At 41.8% G+C, this 23,294-nt stretch overlaps 1 protein-coding gene across 2 annotated transcripts in view; it reads right to left on the bottom strand.

The window, feature by feature from the left end:
• AGPAT5 (1-acylglycerol-3-phosphate O-acyltransferase 5) overlaps positions 1 to 23,294 on the bottom strand; it is a 57,828-nt gene that overhangs the window by 2,573 nt on the left and 31,961 nt on the right. Inside the window, exons 5-8 of one of the 2 annotated variants that reach the window (XR_006705276.1) lie at positions 19,929 to 20,019; positions 6,501 to 6,662; positions 2,394 to 2,517; positions 13 to 96 (exon numbers count right to left, since the gene is read on the bottom strand). Coding sequence is in view for 1 of the 2 variants with exons in the window: in XM_045451931.1 (XP_045307887.1) it covers positions 2,394 to 2,517; positions 6,501 to 6,662; positions 19,929 to 20,019 (377 nt within the window). In the remaining variant the exon portion in view is untranslated. The remainder of the gene's footprint in view (positions 1 to 12; positions 97 to 2,393; positions 2,518 to 6,500; positions 6,663 to 19,928; positions 20,020 to 23,294) is intronic. The other variant, XM_045451931.1, reaches the window with a different exon arrangement.

Genomic DNA, 23,294 nt, shown 5'->3' with positions numbered 1-23,294 from the left:
GATGATAATTACATGCTGGAGAAGTTACAGGTCCTTGGGAACTAAAGATGAATAAGGAAAATACCCAGGGACTTGATTTAATTGGAGTTTCCAGACCTGAAAAATATATTTAATATGCTCATGATTAGTGTAGATGAATTATATGTACATTTTTTAAAAGATGGCTTTAAGTAAATTTATGGGGATGATTTTGGTCTTTTAACTTTAAGTTTTTAATAATTTTTCACACATGGTAATAACCCATCTCGCTTCCCGAATCCTTCCTCCTTCCTCCTAAGCCTCCCATTCTACCAGAAAGTCAAGGACAAGATCAGCAGTTCTGATAACATGTATGGAGTTTCCCCCCAAACACCTTATTTGCATGGAATTAGAAAAACAGCATAGTTAATTCATGTTCCTATCTTACTTAAAAAATATAAACTTACAGCAGAACAGACTCAGCCTAAAACTCTCAAACACAAATAAAAAAACGGAAAGTGCTTCTTTTACCAGAACACATTCCCTAAAGTAACCGCTGTTTCAAAATGTCCAGACTCAGTCTAAGTACACATAAGCACCGATACCACAAAATACACTGGATCCTAAACATATTGTTCAGGCTTTTTATCGGAGAACTGATTTTCATGTCAAAACACTTGTGTTTCACTTTTCGAAATTTCTTCCACAACCAAACTGTGGGTGGCACCGGTGGTTGGCTAAATCAATTCTGTCACATGCAAGTGACAGTCAACGGAACACAGGAATCCAGCTACTTGTCTATAAGCTTCACGAAGTTTCATTTTCAATGCAGCACACTTTCAGTAATTTTCACTTCTTCGAGTTAACATGGAAGGACTAATGAGGAGATAATTTTACTGTAAAACAACAAGACAGGGGGCACGAAGCAATCTGCTGAGAAGAGTGTCAGGAGAAGGAAATAGGTCAAGTTTCTCAACATAATTTTGAGAGTCTGTAAGAACTCCACACGTCTCAATGTGGTTTTAGTAAATGATGCATCCCGTAACTAGTGGACCCATTTTTTTCAAAAGGAGGATAAAAAATAGAGATGTTTAAAACAAACCTTTCAAAAAACAGGGAATGTATCAGAAAGGATAAAAACTTCCACTGACAGCAAACAGACAGTAAATAAATAATATATCCTAAAATTTTCCAAGAAAACTCAATTTTTAAGTATTAAATAAAAACCGAGATGCACTTTTTATCTTCCTAAAAACAGAAGAAAATTCTAAAATTTTTTCCTTTAGAAATCTGTATGAGGGGCGCCTGGGTGGCTCAGTCGGTTAAGAGTCCGACTTTGCTCAGGTTATGATCTCGAGCCCCGCGCCGGGCTCTGTGCTGACAGCTCGGAGCCTGGAGCCTCCTTCGGATTTGTGTCTCCCCCCCTCTCTCAAAAATAAATAAACATTAAAAAAAAAAAGAAATGTATATTGAATCAAAAGGGCTCTGATATACTCTATTCCCGGGGGCACCTGTTTCTTCCAGGCACGTCACATCCCCTCCCTCAGCCTGACGCTAAGCTGTGCCTCACCCAACAGGTATCTAAACACACCTGTACTTTACTTACAGGTAACGCTCAGCAAGGGTCAACACTGTTTGCTCCAAGTGATGTTATTAGCATGGACAAACACAAGGTCAAGCCTGAAACCATTTAGGCCCCAAATACTAACAGCAAAAAGACATTTTGGTCAGAAACATGTCACCTGCCCCTTCCTCTTCCAACCAGTACACCCACGTCATTTCCACACGTACATCAGACTAACGCCTCTATCCCACAGCCTCGCTTCCCGGGAATGTGGGCAGTCCAGCTAGCCCTCAACCACCGTATCGCCTCGTCTGACCTGGGACTGCAGGGGTGTGTGTGTGTGTGTGTGTGTGTGTGTGTGTGTGTGTGTGTTTGTGTGTGTGAGAGAGAGACAGAGAGACAGAGAGAGAGAGATCTAATCTCATATCCCCCCACAGAACAGTGTCTAGGAAATACCATGAATGGAAACAGAGGCCTCCTGTAATAAGTTCTTTCATGGGACTTTGTAACAGTGAGGCTTAAAACATGGACAGATTGGACTTGAGTTTATAAAAAAGCATTCTTGGGGCACCTGGGTGGCGCAGTCGGTTAAGTGTCCGACTTCAGCCAGGTCACGATCTCGCGGTCCGTGAGTTCAAGCCCCGCGTCGGGCTCTGTGCTGACAGCTCAGAGCCTGGAGCCTGTTTCCGATTCTGTGTCTCCCTCTCTCTCTGCCCCTCCCCCGTTCATGCTCTCTCTCTGTCCCAAAAATAAATAAACGTTGAAAAAAAAAAATTAAAAAAAAAAAAGCATTCTTAAGATAAAAAGACTGTATTATAGTGAAATTTAGCCGAACCCAAGGTTTTCAAGCGCAAGAACTGGTGTTACTCACTTATCTTTTATTTCAAAGCGCTCGTGAAGCCACCTTCTCATACGTGCTTGTTCTTCCGGAACATCTTTTCTGTCTATACGGTCAATGTGAATGTGAATTTTCGGACATTCTTTGCAGAGAAATTCTAACAAGAAACAAAAATATTTCATTTTTTATTGTTTTAGAACTCATGGTTGTAGAAAACAATTGAAAAATGAGGTAAGAAAATTTAAATGATGAAAAACCAGATTCTTTCTTTAGCAAAAAAAAAGTTAAAAGTAAGAATTACAGACTGATGGTTTTAGGTTTCAAGCTAAAGTAGAAGAACCTGTTATAATTTCTGAGTCTACCGCAATTACCTGAAGTCATTAAGTTACATCAATAGTACCAAATGTTACCTTCCAAAAAAAATTTTTTTAATGTTTCTTATCAAGAGACAGAGACAGAGCATGAGCATGGGAGGGGCAGAGAGAGGGGGAGACATAGAATCTGAAGCAGGCTCCAGGCTCTGGGCTGTCAGCACAGAGCCCGACGTAGACTCACAAACTGCAAGATCATGGCCTAAGACGAAGTCGGACTCTTAACGGACTGAGCCACCCAAGCGCCCCCCAAATGTTACTTTTCATACAATAACCTCTAGTTCTACAGATGGCCTAGGAATAGGAAGCTGGACTCAGCTAGAAGTTCGTACCCACCCTCTGAAGGGACCCCTAAATGTCAACCACCTCCAGACTCACTAATCTGCAGGAAACCACCAGTCTGCTGTTCCCAAGCTTCTCGCGCACCACACATGGTCACTGCTGCTCCCGCTAGACTGAGACCCAGAAGGACGGAAATAGGTCTGTCAGGTTCACTCTGCCAAAGCATTGGGGGCATGGAGGCACGGAAGCCTGTCCTCACCATGGCACTCCCACTACAGACATGGTAGAGAGATCTCTGTCCCTCTGTGACTTGCTATTGGTTTCTATTCACTGGTACTCACTGCTCTCCTTGCCTTTGCCGTATTTTCACATATCATATTCGGCTTAGGAACCAACATTCTTTTTGTGGAATAGCTATGAGCTCTTAACTACAATTCCTAAAACACGCTCCTTTGAACACAGCGGACAGCCTTTTTTCAGGCCTGGTTGCACAAGGGAGGAGGCCAGAATTTATTTAAAGACAAAGTAGAACTCTAAGCTGGGAAATTCCCTTTTTGGTAGGTGGCTTTTGGTGAAGAGGTGAGATGATTAACATATTTAAATTCCTTGGAGAACAAGGAAACATTCCTAAGAGATCCAAGAGAAGGCTACGTTGCCTCATTCCCTCGGTGGGTATGCAAGAAGGGGGCGGAGACCCTGTTATCTCAAGTTAAGTATGTTCAAAGACCATGTTCTAAAAGGTGATTCGTATATTCTACAGTCTGAAGAAGACTTTAAGCTTAAAGAAGTCTCTATTCTTTTGACTCCACACACATCTCTGTTTTGTTAAGTATTCTCTACAGTTGTTTTTTGTTTGTTTGTTTGTTTTGTTACCACTGCTATCCTTAATAACACGCATTTCTGCCATCAAAATTATCTCATGGTTATATACGTTAGGAGTGAACTGGCTTTGATGATAAATGTGCACAAAGCACTGCTATGGGGAAGATTTTACTGTTCAATATTTTTGTCTTCATTTTCCTCAAGTTCCATTTTCATGTATATCATCCAAGAACTGCTTAAGAGGTATTTTAGAGCAGACCTGTGCAGTGGTTAAGGGCACGACCAGGGAGGCAGGCAGCCAGGGTTTCGATCCCTGGTCAGCCCTGAACACATGTGTTAGCTCTCTGGGCCTGTTCCCCAGTCTGCAAAACAGAGACCCCGGGACAGCAGCTGCCTGACAGAATCACGGTGAGGAGAGCTGGGGCCTGGGAAGCAGTGCCTAGCGCCCGGGATGCTCGATGTGTTTGTGACAAGGACTTCTCAGCCAGCCTTCTTATTTGCATTTCTGGTACATAAAAATGCAGACCCTGACACCAATTTTCCTACCTCCATTTAATGATCCACTCCCCCCCCCCCCATATCTCCATAATTAAATAGCAGTGCAAGGGACCTGGATTTCTCCTTCACACTGCACACACTGGGGCAGAGCCACAGAGCCACAGGCCGTAAGGAAAAAGTGAGCGTACCTCCCAAGTCAGAAATGGATGCTTGTAACCACAGTGCCTGGGAAGTGATGTCTTTCATGAGACATCAGCTGAGAAGGGAAAAGGCATCGCCTCCCACATTCATACGGGTGCTTTTAGGGTCCCCCTCCCCTAAAATTTACATGGTACTTTCATGTGCCTGATTTCATCTGACGTCCACGAGGCTTCACAGGCAAGTACTATTACCCCTGTAGGGCCAAGAGAGGATAAGGCCCCGAGCGACAGCAGTGGAGCCCGATCAGTCCAGGGTCTGTCGTGAGGACCCAAACATAGACCACGAGACAATCATCAGATAAACACTAAATGACTTTCAGCAGACAAGGAAGTGGCAAAGATCTTTTCCTCAATGTCTAATAAAGCTCATGTATCTATACTTGTAATATCTATTTCAGTTGGAGCTTATTTCATATCGCATGAGCAAAAATTGCCCCATAATATTTAGGATATGTAGGGAAAAAGTATTAGGATATGTAGGGAAAAGTATTTAGGATATGTAGGGAAAACGTATTAGAACTTTCCTAGTAGAGCCTGGAGTGTATTGATCTGCTAGAGTGATACAAAAGTCTTCCAAGTATTCACACAGGTCACAGGGTCTGGTCTCGGGAGAAACTGAGTCCCTTGCGCATTGGGCCTGGGGAGCCAGGCAAGGCGGAGACAGAAGAGAAAAGCAGACCTCAGGGAGCAGGGCAGAAAATGCCCATGTGGCCCTGGACCCCAACTGGCCCCCACACCGCTGGCTCACTGGCTTATTACCTGCCCCCATTCCCTCTGGGGGAAAAAAAGGACCCAAATCCAAGAGTAGCAAACTGGGTAGATGAACTGTGGCATAGTCACATCAATGTCCACATCAATGGACATTATGTAGCATTTTTAAAAAATTACAGAAGTACATAAACTGACATGTAAAGATGTTTATGACACCCTATTAAGCAAATAAAAGCAGGATGTAAAGAAAACAATATACACAAATGATCTCATTTAAAAAAATATCCAGAGGCACAAACATACTCCAACATATGGACACCATGAAAAGGAAGATTTTGAGGAAAACATCCAAACTGTTAACTGGGGTTCCATCTGCACAGGTGAGCCTGTGGAGTTTTTTTCCTTCTTCTTCTGGGTTACCTGTAAGTTTTATTTTCATATAAGAAAATATTAATAGAAAAAAGTTACCTAGAGCCATATTAAATGGTTAAACAGAGCATCAAATGTTATCCTTAACTTCATTAATTCATTACAGTATACTACCCACTTGTAGAAACAGGATTTTAAATAAGCCCATTATACTCAGACGGCCCGGCTCACCTCTGGCCAATGACGCCGTCCAGGGAAGACTGACTCTGACTCTGACAAGACCAGATGAATCACAAGTGCAAGCCCACTCACCTTGTAATGAAACACACCACACAATGGGTATGTTTAACTAAAATATTCCACTCATTTAAAATTCTATTTTTTCTTGTCATGTCTGACAGGACACATAGACAGTAGCTAAAAGGTCTTTAAAACCTAGCACAGGTTTGAAAAACGGAGCCACATTTAACTGTTTTTCTTCTTGCCAATGATACTGAGTTTCCTAAGTATTCTATAAAAGTACATACAAAGATGAATGCTAACCATCGATGCACACCTCCGGGTGGCTAGCTTAGCATTCTCCTCCTCATTCCCCACTTTGATTTATGCAGTCTTGCATTTTTATGTGTGAAACTTTGGGTAGAAAGAGGCTGAGTTAGTGATAACGGGCCAGTCCAAAGGACTCCTATGGCAACCAGGAGATACCAAACTTAGCAGGACTCATGAAATTCAAACTGTTACGGATTAATAAAAAGTACTTGAAAAACACATCAAGTATATCCTCGGAAAATATATCGAGTAAATGTTACAAAGCACATTTACTTACCCGTTAAAAAGAATAACGACACATTCACAAACATAGGACTCCACTGAAAATGTAAACTCACCAGCCATGGACGGTGCTTCTTTCCGCTGCCCTTTATCGTCAATAGTCCCTTCGAAAGCCACTGTCACATCATAAATTGCATCTAAATAATTCTTCAAAGAATCAAAAGCAACATGAGTTGCCTTTATCCTTGGTGTCAGCACATGTTTTAATACTGCAAGGCCTAAAAAAGAAGTTGATTCAGTGTGGCCATAAGTTAGTTACAAAACACCTCAGGAGTAGAATATCCAAATTGTTTTCACATTTCCAGGAATAGACAGACCAGAATATGTTAAAGCCATATTCTCATTCATAGGTACAGGGCTTGCCGTTTTAGAAAGTACTCTCATGACTTGATCTCTTTAAATCAAACATTCATTTAATATGTATTTATGAAACATCTACATGTATGAGATACTTTGGAAAGCTGTCAGAAAACCAGAAACCCTTCAATCTGGTAAACGCTGACAAGGGTAGGTATTACCATCCTCGTTTCTGGCAATAGAATTAAAGGTGAGAACATCCATGGTTACTTAAGATTCAGGAATACAGTTCATACTTTCTAACTCCTAGTCCATGATTTAATTTTATTTCTATTCAAATAGGGATGTGGGAGTGCGGAATCACCCAAACGAGCCCTGCTGCATGATACCCAAAGTGATATATATTATGTGGAAAACCAGGCTTGATACTTGGAATGCTTTATTATTATTATTAAATTGTGGTATAATTTGCATGCCATAAAATTCATCATTTTAAATTGTGCAGTTCAGTGGTGTTCAGAATATTCGCAAAGCTGGGCAACCATCATCACTGTCAAACTCCAGACCACTTTCCTCTTTCCACAAAGACACCCTGTGCCTTTTGCAGACACTGCACATTCGGGATTTGCCCACGACGGGCATTTCGCACAAAAGGAATCACACCTTGGGGACTTTTGTGTGCCGGACTGCTTTTACCCAGCATTCTGTTTTCGAGGCTTCTCCATGTTGAGGTAAGTATCAGGGCTCCGTTACTTTTTATGGCTGAATAATACTCCACTGTATGGATATACCACATTTTATCGACAATCAGTTGATGGACACTTGGGTTGTTTTCAACCTCTGGCTGTTATAAATAATCCTGCCATGAACATTGATATAAACTGAATGCTAAGTAAGTTTCTGTATAGACACAGGATTTCAGTGCTCTCGGGTACATTCGCATTATATACGTACACACACATTTATGTATATGAAGTTTCTGTAACGGAGAAAACACTGCAGTTCCTATAGAAGAATTCATCATATCTGTGAGTGCTCTACCAGTATTACGAATTTGTTCTTTCCCCTTCCTATATCCCACTGCCCCCCTTTTTCTTAATGAGAATATGTACTGACCATTTAACAGAAAATAGTGGCTCTCTGAAGTGACACGAACCTAGACTAGACAAAATTTGATTTGGAAATTCTCCCGACTCTCCAGAGAAAACAGGCAGCATAAAGACGAACAGCTATAGTATGTTGGGATCTTCCTGCAGAAGAATTTTTAAAATGCAAAGCAGTGTGGGAAAGAAAGAGATTCCCACAACCACATATCTGACTTAAGTCCCTAGGGCAGAAGCGGCTTAATTTATTCATGAACTTATAACGAAAATCTGAATAGTATACCAGGCTGGGAAACATCTATTTGTCAATTAAATTAGTTAATACTTCCTTCTTCACTACTGGAGCTCATCCAATATTAAGTCCAAAGTTCCAGAGAATCACCCTGTGGTATTTATTCAGTGAGAACAATTACAAAACTCCAGTAAGTCAGTAAGAAGATAGGAAGACAGAAAAATAGTATTTCAAAAAAAAAAAAAAAAGTTATAGGAAGGCCTGAAAATATCAGCTTTGTGACAGATGAGTAAGAAATGCCCATTACTACTGTGTGTAAAAAAAAAAAAAAAAGAAAAAGAAAAAAAAAGACTAAGGAAAATAACCTTCTTACTGAGGAATGCACTAGACACATTTTCTAGTCCAGTCTACATCCTGAATATTTCAGCTTTTATCTTCCAGCTTAAGACAGAACAGCCCACGAGGAAGGAGAGGAAGGAGAACAAGGAGACTGAGCTGACACAGGGGCCCTGAGAAGAGAACATCTCCAGAAGGCCACTGAGACATCTGGAATGGAGAAGGGGCTGTGTGGCCAAACAAAGGCTATGTGTTATGGGGCTAGCACTTTCCATGGAGCGGCAGGAACAGAAGCTCCAAGAGCGGGTGAAGTGAGGTAAGGACACAGCAGCTGCCAATTCTCCCACACGGACTTACTAACACACAGTTGACGGACTTTCTAAGGCTTAGAATTACACGGACGCCCTTACCACGACAACAAATAGACAGCGGCCCTTCTCTGAAGACCAGAAGTCCCTTCACAATCCTAAGTCTGAGCCCATGACCCTCTCCGGTCCACGCAGGGAATGGTCTACAACCTCTAGATGATATATATCTCACCATCTGACTTGACTCCCGGAAATTAATTTAACTAAGGCTCAGAGAGGCAAAGTGACTTGCTCAAAGTCACATAGCTAGCTAACAAGACCTTATACTGTCCCGTTTAGTACTTAGCTTCTATTTCGTGTCTATTACCAAGATACTAATCTAATACTCTAAGCATGTAGGTTAAAGATTAATGAGCCAATAAAATAAACATAAGTAGCTATAACGTGGTAGAATGTCCTAGAAGAGATACAAAATATTCCCAGAATACAAAAATGTTCCTCATACTAAAGATTTTTTTCCATCAGTCATATCTGACTGGTGAAAGTTTCAGGCTAAAGAGGAGCCTGGAGAGAGGCCAAGAGGGAGGCATGGGGCATACGAAGCGGGGAGAGGCAGACCTATGAACAAGGTAAGCGGTCAGGGTCCGGAAGGCCTGGGGAGCACAGGTACCCAGCGTGTGAGCGGCAGGACTGAGGGGGGCACTGGCATCCCATGAGAAGAGCTGCACAGTGACAGGCTGGTACTGTGGGACTCCACGGATCTTAGGCCAAAGGAGAGATGTAATCTAGGTGCCAAGAGAACCATTAGGTTTCCGAAATACTTTAGGGCATAAGTCACAGGCAACAAGGTACTGAGTTAGGACCGAACCTAAACTGGACAGGGAAAATGCAGTCAAGTGATGTTACAAGAACCAAACACACATTGATCCAGCAGCTTATCAAACATGGTAAAAAAGGAAAAGGAGTAAAACATAACCAGACTTCTGCCCCTGAAGACACGAAGCTGTACCATAAACACACGGAGCGTGGCCAGGCAGGAGAGCTGGGGGTGTGTGTGTGCACACGCACGCACACGTGTGCGGACGCCCATCGTCTGAGAGCACAGGTGAGGGCGGGAGGCAGCTAAAGAAAGAAAACGTGTGTTCAACTTAGGCACTGTTGGCTGGAGCACTCCAGAAGTGGTGAGAACCAGGGTCTGTAAAGTGGCAACCAGCAGCCACAAACACTTGGGATCACCTGAACAGACAGGACGGCTGAGGTACTGGCCGTACTGGCTGCCCTGAGAAAGTCAGACGGTGGGGGATGAGGCAGCCCAGGCACTGCCAGAAGCCCCGACAGACAGGAGGACCGATAAAAGGAAGCTTCTCTGGCGAGTGGGGTCACTAACAGGTCACCAGTAAGCTGGCAGTGGGATACGCTTCTGGAGACTGGACAGAGTCAGCCGGGAGAAGGCGAGGGGCCCAAACTCCTCCGTTAGCGGGAAGAGAGCGGGAGAAGAACACAGCAAAGCCACAGGGGGGCCATATGGGGCCATATGAACACACAGATTCCTTTGTATGAGAACCAGACTGTGCTCGTAAACCGGGGGAAACCCAGCAGACAGGAGCGTGGCGGTGAGGTACGCAAAAGGAAATTATTGGAGCAATCACATAAAACGTTTGAAGTAAAGAAGGGAAGGCGTGACTGCCTGATGCAGAAGTCAGAGAAAACTTCTCCAATTCAGGCAGAGGCACTCTGAGATGCAAGGAGAAGAAGTCCGAAAACCAGAAGACATGGTCCACAAGGAAAAAGAGAAGCGCCAAACAACACTAGCGGGCTCTGAGACCAGACGGTACAGACTGGCGATCGACACACACTTTCACTTCCCCAGCCGGAAAGAAGGGAGCACACAAAGCAGGTTCCCCGTGGCTGAGAACCGCTGAGAATGGGGAAGGCCGCAACACACACACACACACACACACACACACACAGACACGCGCGCGCGCATGCGCGCTGAGTGTGAACCGCAGGGTGGGGCCACGGGGCAGGGGGCAGACCAGGACCACTCCAGGCCTGGAAAGCCTGGGGGCCAGGGAAAAAGAGGTCAGAATTAAGCTAAAAGCCAGGCTCAGGGGAAGAAAGAGCGAGGAAGAGGTCAAAGCAGAACCGTCGTGGACGTCATGTGCACAACCCAGGGCAAGCAATCTTAAGACCGTGAAAGCAGAGCACTCAACGAAGCACGGGATCCTGGGCAAGAGAACGGGTTCTCCCTACCTCCAAAAGTAGCACAGCCCTCCCCACACACGACTTCAGCCCCGTGAGACCCGTGTCAGACCTCGCGCCTCCTGAAGTGTGAAAGAACACATCTGCATTGTCTTAAGACACCACGTCTCTTAACGGGCTGCAGCCATGGGGAGCAAACGTGCCATCGTGGCTCCCGCATGAAGGAGAAGTGCGTCTGTTCCACAAAAGCTGGGCCAACACAGGACAGTAACTTCCTTTTTTAATGTTTGCCAGGTTCATGTGCGTGAGTCAGCCATACCTCTTGAATTTCCCATTCATGTGCTTTTCCCAGTTTTCTAGTTCATGTCTTTTTCTTAACCAGCAAGAGATTTTTATATGAAGTTTATTAATAAGCCATCTATTACAATTATCATTAGCTTGTCATTTGCCACCTAAATTTGTTAATATGGCATCACAGATATAACAATAATTTTAATTAAGTCTACAAAGGAGAAAAAACCTTTTGTTTTTATATTTTAAAAGGACAATTAAGCCTACATAATAGCCAGTGTTATTCACATAGTAAAAGCCAAATTCCATAAATTCTGAAGAGTTTTAAAACTACAAGGATCTTTTTACTTGCTCAATAATATGAAGATTTGAGGTATTTGGTTTGCCATTACAGATGTGCTGCTAAATTCCTCTCTTCTATTACGAGGACAATTAAGTCTAAACATATAATTTGCTAGCTGCTATAGTAAAAGAAAGCCACCATGGGGCTCATGTTAATAGGTTCAGGAAGAAGATTAAGATACATCAGCTTCCAAATCCCTCAGTAACCAATGAAAAGCAAAATATCTAAAATGACTCTAAGGAAACTTAGTTGAAATGAAAGACTTCACGTAAGTGAGAGGGGTGTAAGTTATTCCACCAGTGCCTGGATGTTTACGTGGAGCCTCCCTGCCCGCCTCCAAGTCCCCTACACTGGGTGGGTAACTGCTACCAAACTTCCCTGTCTCTGAATGAAACCTAAGTACAAAATGAAGGCTCACCAATAAATATCAGATCTGCATGTTCTGGAAAACACAAAAGTCTGACCCCACTAACCGGCGGAGCACATGACTAATCTCACTGAAACGAGCGGTTCTCAAACTTTAGGGTGCGTGAGAATCGCGCGGAAGGCAGAACTCTATCCTGGAACAGCTGATGGAGGGGGTCTGAGTGGTACGGACAAGCTGCGTGACAGGCAACCTTCAGGGCTGCGCTGCGGCCGCTGGTTCAGGCACCGCTTCCTGCACCACTGACTCAGAACTGAGACTGCGGCTTGAGCAGATCAACGGGCCGCTGAAGCAGTGGAAAGGCTGGAGGAATAAGGGGTAATATTTGTTTTGGTAAAAAATTGTAAGTCAATGGTATGGAAGTGGCCTCAAAGAGGTAAAACCGAACTCTCCAAGCCACTGGAACGTTCGCGATGTCCCAAGTCACACCTGAGAGCGTTATGGTGGTGACTTGGTCCCCCCTCAGAACACGCGGGGTTACCGGCAACGCTCCCTGCTGCTGTCACCCCTAAGGCTGTGACCTGACCCGGGCGCCAGTTGGAACCATGCTATAGAAACAGGGAAGGAGAGTAGGGCCAAAGGCTAAGAATGAAATACAGTTGCAATTCAGACCCTGAAGGAGAAGCTGTTACACAAAGTGAAATCTGTTGATGGGGAAGTTGATATGCAAAGGGAAACCTGCTGATTCATTTTGAGGATCACTATAAATTTGAAAGCTTCCTCACTCCCTTTACTCATCCCTACTCTTTTTCAAAAATGCCTAGCATCTAAGAATAAATAATTCTACACTGGGAATGCAAGTCCCAGTGTGGTCTTCTTGAGTGTGGTTTTCCAATGTGCTTCTTTTCTGTTTTTTATCTCCTGAGCCATCTATGATCCTTCATTCAATAGTAATCGAGGCCCCTGACATTCATTTTGTGGCTCTTCTGGGAGCAGGCAGCATTCTGCACCCACAAATCACCACAAAGATGAACGAATGGAGAGCCGACCACACAACACAGCGATAAGAGCTGAAACCTGCCGTGGAAATGAGCTGGCTGGGGAGGTCAGAGGAAGAGGTCACTCCGTGACCAATTTGTTGGACTTACATTCATCTAATCACTTAGCAAAACATCTTACTAACATACAGGATGATCATTTTTACCTATCATACCATTTCACTTACATTTATAATACAATTACATAATACTGTCTTATTGACATGTTGAAGCTTTTCTTACTAAATGTTTCACCACTGATTTGTTAAATGACAAGTTCCATGTTAGCCATTCTGAAAATAAAATTCTCTTTTTCCCTAACTTACTGTTACAAAATTGAGCAGCCCTCAATATATACCTCACTTACTTGACGTTTAGTAGTTGCTTGGAGACTCTACCTATATTTCAGACCTCTCCAGATCTCAATTTTTGTCTTGGAGAGACTGTAACTAAAAACAAAATCTTGGCTAATTTATTTAAAAATATGACTAAGTCTGCTTTAAAGAAATAACTAACATTCAGTTTTCAGTGAGAAATTTAGAAAGCATTATCATGACAAACCGTGAAGTAAACATGAAGAATTCATGACATTGTAACACAGACATCATCTTCAGTAACATACCCTGATATCGAATGGACAGAGTGTGTGGCAAACACATTTTTGAAGGGAAACACTTCTAGGAAATAGCAATAACCAGAACCTTCAAATATTTAGAGTTAAGACAGACAGACAAACCATACCCATCACCCATACTTTTTAGGCCAGTCAATGTAACTGCTGACAGAAAACTGAAGAGGAAAATAAGGTATAATTATTTAAACACGTTTAAAAGTCCAAATTAAAAAGGTTGGCTTTGGGTTTTCTATTTATTTTTTGTCATGTTCAAAGGAAGTTACTTTCAGAATAATAATAATGTTTTAAATATTATACACTGACAAGTGCTACTAAGATTCATCTTTCTTGAAGAAAAATTAGCTTAACAGATAAACAAGTTGTTTCATTTTCTAAAAATTAATTAGGGGCGCCTGGGTGGCTCAGTCGGTTGGGCGGCCAACTTCAGCTCAGGTCATGCTCTCACGGTCCGTGAGTTCGAGCCCCGCGTCGGGCTCTGTGCTGACAGCTCAGAGCCTGGAGCCTGTTTCAGATTCTGTGTCTCCCTCTCTCTGCCCCTCCCCTGTTCAGGCTCTGTCTCTCTCTGTCTCAAAAATAAATAAACGTTAAAAAAAAAATTAAAAAAAAATTAATTAATTTATTGAGAGCACGAACAGGGAAGGGCAGAGAGAGAGGGAAAGACAGAATCCCAAGCAGACTCTGTGCTATCAGCACGTAGTGTGGAGTGGGGCTTGAACCCGCGAACTGTGAGATCACGACCTGAGCCAAAATCAAGAGCTAGATGCTCAACCTACCGAGCCACCCAGGCGCCCGTCATTTTTATTTTTAAGTAATCTCAATTAGTTGTGACCTAAGAGGAAAGAAAACAGGAAGTGGTTTCCTCTTCTCTTTCCTTTAGATATACAGTTCACAAATCAATTTCTTTTGTATACGGTGGGAAATAATTACCTTTACAGTCACAAGAAAATATAGTTCTGATAGATACCGAGTTGTCCCAGTTGAAGAATTTAAAGTAAGAACAGTCAGCAATGAAAAATTATTACCTACAGGACAAATTATTCATTTCCCCCCTTTTGGTAACTTTGAGAAAGATCTACAACTCAGGGAAAAGTGACAGACCAACAATTGATCGATTATAGGTGAGTGGGGGTGTTATCAGATTAACGAGTGTATGTCATTATTATGCCATTTTGAGAATTACTTAAAAACACTTGATCTGGCATTACAAAATCAGTGTGGATTTTTAAGAGATAAGTAACTTCTGGGAGCTATATTAAACAGTCATCTCAGTAAGATTGTAAGACATAAGGTAAATATTCATCTTAACTTGTTTTAAAAATACTAAGAAACATTAGTATTAAATGTAATTCCACAGAGAAAGATAAGTGAAGACCCTGTGTGTGTCTCAGCCACTCCCCGCCCCCAATGTGACTGTAGTTGGACACGGGGCCGTAAGGAGGTAATTAAGGTGAAATGAGGTCCTAAGCGTGGGGCCCTGATCCGACAGGACCAGTCTCCTCACAGAAAGAGACCTCTGTGTGTGAGCGCACGGAAAGCAGGCCACGTGAAGGCACGGCCAGAAGGAGACCAAGCTATGAGGTAGGAAGGGAAGTCTCACCGAAACCAACCCTGTGGGCACCTTGATCTTGAACTTTCCGGCTTCAGGGCTGTGAGAAAATCAGTGTCTGTTTAAGCCCCCAGCGTGCTGTCTCGTCACGGCGGCCAAGGGGATTAGCACAGGCCCAAAAACCCGGACTGAGATTACAACTCTGAACGATTATTACACAGCAAATAAATCTATTTCCACATAAACATTTGTTTTGCCCAACTGAAAGCAGTATGGCAATATTCAAACAGGAACACACACACACACACACACACACACACTCAGGTAAATTTTACAGAAGAAGTCAGAAGTCCTCGAATACTAAAACACACAAGAATTCTACATTACTTTTCACACAAACACAGTAATCCCGGATTGTACCCATTCTGTCATGCAAACTTATCATACCTCAACAAATGGCGATCTGCCCAGCGACAAGATATAATAAAATGTCTGTGTTAACATATTTAAAATCAATGAAGCGGTGCATCACACACTCCAAGAGGCAAAACTGCTGGAAAACGGCACGCTGCGGTTTTCGGAAAGTGGATCACCGCTCCATCAGCTGGACTTCTCCTGCAGAGTCCGGGGCAGGACCTCCCACGTAACCAAGAATACTCCAGCTTCTCGCTCGTCTGCCCTCTCCCCGTACTCACTGCTCTTTCAAGAGGACGGCTCTCATGGTTCCCCTTCTCCGCCTCTCACCCATTCCTTCCCACGGAAACGCAGCCCTTCCTCACCTCCACCTGCTGAAATTCTTCCCAGCCCAGCCCAAGTGTTTCCCCCTCCACACAGCCCTGCTGAGCCCACATCTGCAGGTAATCTAACCTAAAGCATACTCTGCTTATCCCTACCTTATTCTAGTTTGATGTAACTGCGTAGAAATCTGATTTCAACATCACCGAGGTAGGCAGCCTCTAAACTGGTCCCCCACTACCCCCACGTCTTAGTATTCACACTCCCATGTAATCTGCCCTTGAGCGTGGCTGGACCTAGTGATGTGCTTCTAACACATAAAATATGGCGAAATGATGAGACGTCACTTCCAGAATCAGGTTACAGGAAGACCGTGACTTCTGTCTTGCTCACCCTACTCTATGCTCTCACCGTTCCACTACGTCCTCCACGGTCCCTCCCCACCCCTCTCTGCTCTGGTGATCGAGGGGAGTGAGTGGTCATGTCCTGAAGAGCTCAGTGGAGAGACCCGAGTGGCAAGAAACGGCCAGTGAGGACCTGAGGCCTGTCGACAGCCATGTGAGAGGGCGTTTACCAGATCCTCCCTGGGGGGGGGCCCTGAAATGACTGCAGCCAGTGACAGTCCCGGAGCAAGAAGCCGCCAGCTAAACCACACTGGGACTCCTGGCCCACATCAACTGGGAGATAACACATGTTTACTGTTTGAGGCCACGCAAGGGCTTGGGATAATTTGTTACACATCAACAGATGATGAATACAACTCTGTTTCATTTCTGCTATTTAATTATAACCTCCTAGAAAACATCAGAGTTAGTTTTACATATTCAAAATTTAATAAAGATTTGTTAATATTTAAAGGTAGAATACTGTACTGTTTTAAAAACAAAATCAGCAGACTCTGAGCATCTAATGCACTCCAGGAAACTTCTCTCAAGGCCAACTCTGTTCAACTCATAAAAAACACAAGTGTTTCAAGATGAAATCGATCATACAGTAACAACGAAATGTGTCAAATTTTACAATACACGTGAAAAGCAGCAAGAAAAAAAATTCCCCACATGTTTATTATTTCCCTTTCACCTTATCTAATCCAAAACTATAATTCTGGAACAGAATTAACATGGCTACACGAGACGACACATAAGAGTAGTTGAAAATTTATATAGTGTAAGGTCTATATTCAAGTTTATCAAGAATCCCCCCTCCCCACCCCACACACAAAAAGAATCCCACAACTGACTCATCTATAAGCTATTTTAAGTTTCAGAGTAAAATATACATTTTGTTGAAGTCAGAACTCAGCCATCTAGAATCTTTAGAGAAGGAATAATCTTAGAGACAGGATTTTCTGCAACTCTAAACATTTACCCCACAAAAGTTCCAAATTTTAGTTAATTTTAGATCACTGTTTCCTTTCTAAAATATGAAAATTAGAGAGCAGCTCAATAGGGACACCTGGGTGGTTCAGTCGGTTGTTTGTCCGACTTCAGCTCAGGTCATGATCTGGTGGTTCGTAGGTTCGAGCCCCGCATCAGGCTCTGTGCTGACCGCTCAGCCTGCTTTGGATTCTGGGTCTTCCTCTCTCTGCCCCTCCACCACTCATGCTCACTCACGCTCTCTTTCTCAAAAATAAACAAACATTAAAAAAACCCCAGCTCAATACACAAAATCAGACATCTTTACAATAGCACTTTTCTGAGACTAATACATAAATGTGAACTGAACCTCCCCAAGGGAAGGATAGAAAATGCAACATTCTCTAACACTTTTGGACACAAAACCCTTTTTTAAAAAAGCCATGTATCTATGACTTCTGTTGTAAGATATGCTTTTATTATTTTTTTGATTTTTAACTTTTAGTTCTCCCTTGAGATAGGTTATTTTTAGGCTTTTATTTTAATTTCAGTAGGTTAACACGCAGTGTTATATTAGTTTCAGGTGTATATTATAGTGATTCTACATTTCCACACCTCACCTGGTGCTCATTATGATAAGCGTACTCCGTTATCTCCATCATCTCTTTAACCCACCCCCCTGCCCACCCCCCTCTGCACCATCAATTTGTTCTCTATAGCTAAGAGTCTGTTTCTTGGTTTGTCTCTCTTTTTCCCCCACCATGTTCATTTGTTTTGTTTCTTAAATTCCACATATAAGTGAAACCACATGATGCAGGTCTTTCTCTGACTGACTGATTGTGCTTAGCATTATACTCTCTGGCTCTACCCATATCATTGAAAAAGGCAAGATTTCATTCTTTTTGATGGCCGAGTGTGTATTTATTTATGTATTTATATGCACACATATACCACATCTTTATCCAATCATCAGTCAATGGACATTTGGGCTCTTTCCATACTTTGGCTGTTGTTGATAGTGCTGCTATGAACATTGGGGTGCGTGTGTCCCTCTGAGTCAGTATTTTTGTATCCTTTGGGTAAATACCTAGTAGTGCAATTGCTGGACCACAGGGTAGTTCTAGTTCTATTTTTAACTCTTTGAGGAACCTCCACACCGTTCTCCAGAGCGGCTGCACCAACCTGCATTCCCACCAGCAGTGCACGAGGGTTCCCCCTTCTCCACATCCTCACCAAAGACATCCTGCTGTTTCCCGTGTTGTTGACTTTAGCCATTCTGACAGTTGTGAGGTGATGTTTCCTTGTGGTTTTGGTTTGTGTTTCCCTGACAAGTGATGCTGAGCATCACTGGCCTTTGGGCTGGTTGAGGGAGGGTGTCTGCTGGGCAACCAAACCTCTAGGTCTAAAGTCAGAGGTATGGATGGGAGAAAGGTTTTTGTGAGTCATCAGCAACCAAATCAATGGAGGCCAACGCTATGGATGTGGATGAAGCCCACAGGGAAACACGAAAATGCAATGAATGGGAGACCAGCCAACAACAGACACAACATATGAAACGGGAGAGAATGAAGCAGAAGAGGAGGCTGGAAAGGAGACTGAGCAGGAATCACCCAACAGGGAGAAGGAAATGGAGACAAGCCCTACAGAAGTCTAGGGAAAGAATTTCAATAAGGACAGGTATCAAGAATTGTTTCAGATCACAATGAATTAATTAAAATTAACAAAGTTAGTTGGAATGAGCACTGGGTGTTGTATGGAAACCAATTTGACAATAAATTTCATATTAAAAAAAATTTTAACAAAATTAAAACTTCATTTCCCCTGATACACCACCTCATGTGGGCAGGAGCTACCACGCTGGGGAGAGCAGACAGAGAAAACACTACCATTGCTGCAGCCAATCCTTCCAGACAGCACCGCACAGACCCTGGCAGAACACCGTCAACAAGACATCTGCTCAGTGAGTGTCTGGTGATCCATGTACGGAGATCGTACGCTAACTCAATCTTCAAGGACAACTTTGAAAACACGGCATGGCCACTGTTTTCTGTTGACGTCCCAGTTTGGTTAAAGTGAACAGCTTATAGGTGTATTAGTTGTCCGACATTCTAAAATAAGGACACTGGAAACATTCCTGTCTTGGGGGACATTAATAATTTCCAAGTACTATGTGTAACATGCTCCAACAGGAACTTCACATATCTTCTAGCTTCATTCTTACACCCAGTTAGGTATACCTATGAGGTATGTGTTTCTTAAGAGACGAGAAAACAAGGTCTGTAACATGAGGCAACTTGCAGCCACACAGCTAGCAGACGTCAGAATCTGGATTCCAACCCAGGTCTGTGAGCCCACAGAACACAAATCCTTTCCACCACACAGAAGCCACAACGAAGAAAAAGCCTCCATCTATCTGCACAGTCAGGTACCTAGACAGATTTTAAATAAACCCATGGCACTGAAATACGTATTTAGCAAGCACTTGAATTTAATCTTTCAGACATATATAATAACACGCATACGAATTAATTGAGAAACTTCATTTCCTAAGAGGTAATTAATATATGCACTCACCAAAGAAATGAATCAGTGAATTCATTTCCATTGTTGTAAAACATAAATAAATATCTTCTCCAGGAAGAAAAACTGCAAAGGTATCTTTAAAAATTATTTTTTCAAATACTGTCAAAGTTTTACTTACCTTCTTTAGCAGCAAATGTTTGACTAGCTGAAATAACTTTTGTTAGTTCTGGATTATACCTTGTTCCTTCTGGAAAAATCACAAGATACATCTGTGAAGCAGAAAGAAATATGGTTTGTTTCACGTGAGCTTTTTTTGTGGCTCTTGTTAACTTAATGCCAATGCGAAGGGAGTCGATTCTATGGTGGGAAAAATGTATATTCATTTTACACATGATTCATTTCCAGCAGAGCAACCGAAATGCAAAAAAAATGCAATTAAGTTTTAAAACGGATTGTATTTAAAATGCAGGCCTACATACACTGGTAGGTCAATCATTAAGAATCTAACAATGTTTCTAATTACACACTAATATTCCTTAATTAAAAATTTGCCCATGAAATGCTGACTCATAAAGAGCTTTTCTGCCCTAAGATTCTGAAAAACGACTTTTTTAAAAGTTGCAAATGTCACACATCAGTGTCCCTAAGTATCGATAAAAAACGCACATCTCATTTGAGGCAATATCTAAATTTCCACAGTATAAAATATACTTAAGTATTCACATTGTAAAAGATTCCCACAGTGTTCTTATTTTACGGAGCTCCCTTACTGCATTTTAAATAATTCAATTTATTAGCAGTTTCATAAACTGAAATAATGCATGTATACGTAAAAAAGGAAGGTGAATGTTTACTAAGTAATCAATTCATCTGAGCTTTTACTTCTATCTGCCTGGAAAAATACAGACAGAAACCATAAAAATATACAATCAGAAACTCCTAACTTGATTTTTTCTTTCTTTTCAAAATTTTAAAAAAAATTCTAATTAGTTAACATACAACATTGGGAGAAACTCCTAACTTTAGAACTGAGTTACCAAAACTACACCAACATGGTTAAGTGACAGCCACAAGACAAAAGTAAGGCATTCATATCAAATCTTTTCCAGTACAAACAGAATACAGGAGACAAAAGGATAGTGGGAGAGAAGGAAAGAAAATTCTGTTCATTTAACCCACCCTCATCAGATCGTAGGTAATGCTGTCTGTCTAGACGTCTAGTACAGAAGCATTCCCTTATCTGAATGATTTCTGATTGTAAAAGTCCTACCTAATGAACCTTTGTGACAGTTCAAATTTTTTCATTAGACAAGCTTATGATTACTCTCTTTCAATCTTCTAGGTGAAAAACTTGAATTAATGGTGGCTCTACAATTCTGCATTTTCAGCTCCCCTGAAAATAGACTAACTTTTTATTTATCTATATAAATTGTCTTTGGAGCCCACTATTTTTGCCAAAGATAGAAATGAATAGATTTCTATGTACCTTAATATTGGATAATAAAGATTAACCAGAGCTACCAAGAAAATGTAGAAAAATGGGTAAAATTAAGAAAAAAAGTTAAGAATTCCTTATTATATTCCAGTAAGTAGAAGGAAAAACAGGAAAAAAAAAATTAAAATTAGTTCCAGAAACCACAAATTCACTATCAGGAGAATACATTTTAAATAAGTGAAGTTTGTATTCAACGCCATGAAAGCAATTACTGATGGATTTTAGCTTTCAGTTCAAGCATTCAAAAATAAAATGATTCAGGGCACCTGGGTGGCTCAGTTGGTAAAGCATCTGACTTCCGCTCAGGTCATAATCTTGCGGTTTGTGAGTTCGAGCCCCGTGTTGGGGCTCAGAGCCTGGAGCCTGCTTCAGATTCTGTGTCTCCCCCTCTCTCTGCCCCTCCCATGCTCATGCTCTGTCTCTCTCTGTCTCTCAATAATAAATAAAGGTTAAAAAATTTTTTTTTAATAAAAATGATTCATGATTTGAATGATTAATAATTCAAGTGGTTATTATTTTCTCTCTCTTTACATGTTTAATTAAAAAGAGAACTGATGGTCAGCAAGAAGGCAAGAATGAACAATTCATCCAGAATTCATTCAAGAAATATTTCTTGTACACCTATTATTATGTGCCAGGTACTATAGAGGGTAATGAAATAGATATGGTTTTGGAGACAAGTGAGAAAAAAGTACATTAAACAAATAAGTTTTAAAAATATAATTACACAGGAGTGCCTGAGTGGCTCAGTTGGTTAAGTTCTGACACTTGGTTTCGGCTCAGGTCATGATCTCAGTTCGTGAGTTTGAGCCCCACGTCAGGCTCTGTGCTGGCAGCGCGGAGCCTGCTTGGCTTTCTCTTTCTCCCTCTCTGTCTGCCCCTCCCCAACTTGCACTGTCTCTGTCTCACTGGAAATAAACAAACTTAAACGAAATACAAATAAAAATGTAACACGCTTCTATGACCGTGTAGAAAAAGAGCAAGATGTTATGAAGGAGAGTAACAAGAGGGTGACTGAATGCATGGTGGGTCTAAGACCTAAGGAATGGGGAAAGAATGAGTGCTTTTGCCACAGATGCAGACCAAGGCAAGAACGCCCACTCTCACCAGTTCTGGTCAAAGCTAGACTAGAGGTTCTGGCCAGGGCACTCCAGGCAAGACAAAAAAAAAAAACAAACAAAAAAAAACAAAAAAAAACAAAAAAAAACAAAAGGCACCCAGATTAAAAGAAAGAAATAAAACTGTACTTATACACAAATGACATGACTCTCCATGTGGGAAATCCTAAGAAACGTTACTATTTTTAGATGTTACTAGATAATAAATAAGTTTAGCAAGGTTACAGAAGAAAATAGCAGTATACAAAAATCAACCGTATGTTTACATGCTATCAGCATGTAATAAAATTTTTAAAAATGCCATCTACAATAGCGTCAAAAAACAGGAAACTAAGAATTTATTTTGGCAAATGTGGTTAACTTTTGCAAAATGTGTGTAAATTTGTATGCTCTGAAACCATGAAACACTGCTGAGAGACATTGAAGAAGACCTAAATACTGCGCTTTTGGATCCAAACATTCAATATCGTCGTGATAGCACTTCTTCCCAGATGGATCTATAGATTCAACGCAATTGAAGTAAAAAAACCAGCAAGCTTTTACGCAGAAATTGACAACGGATTTCAGAATTTATATGGAAATGCAAAGGACCGAACACAGCCAAGCACCTTTGAAAAAGAACAAGTTTAGAAGACTTAACTACACCAGATTTCAAAACTTACTGTAATGCAAGGGTAATCAAGATAGTGTAGTGCGGGCATGGGGATACACGTATAGATCAGTGCCAACAGAATCAATGGTTCACAAACAGATCTGTATATATGAAATCAGTTTATTTCAAACAACGGGGAAAAGAACAACCTTGTCAATAAGTGGTGGTCGATATCCGTATTTAGACACAGGAGCCTTGGCCTTACACCAGATATAAAAGTTAACTTGAAACGGGCCAGAGACCTAAATGCATGCTGAAACGATAAACCTTCTAAAAGAA

This window comes from Leopardus geoffroyi, chromosome B1, assembly GCF_018350155.1.
Source record: "Leopardus geoffroyi isolate Oge1 chromosome B1, O.geoffroyi_Oge1_pat1.0, whole genome shotgun sequence".
Lineage (NCBI taxonomy): Eukaryota > Metazoa > Chordata > Mammalia > Carnivora > Felidae > Leopardus > Leopardus geoffroyi.
This window is presented reverse-complemented; position numbering and strand designations above follow the sequence as displayed.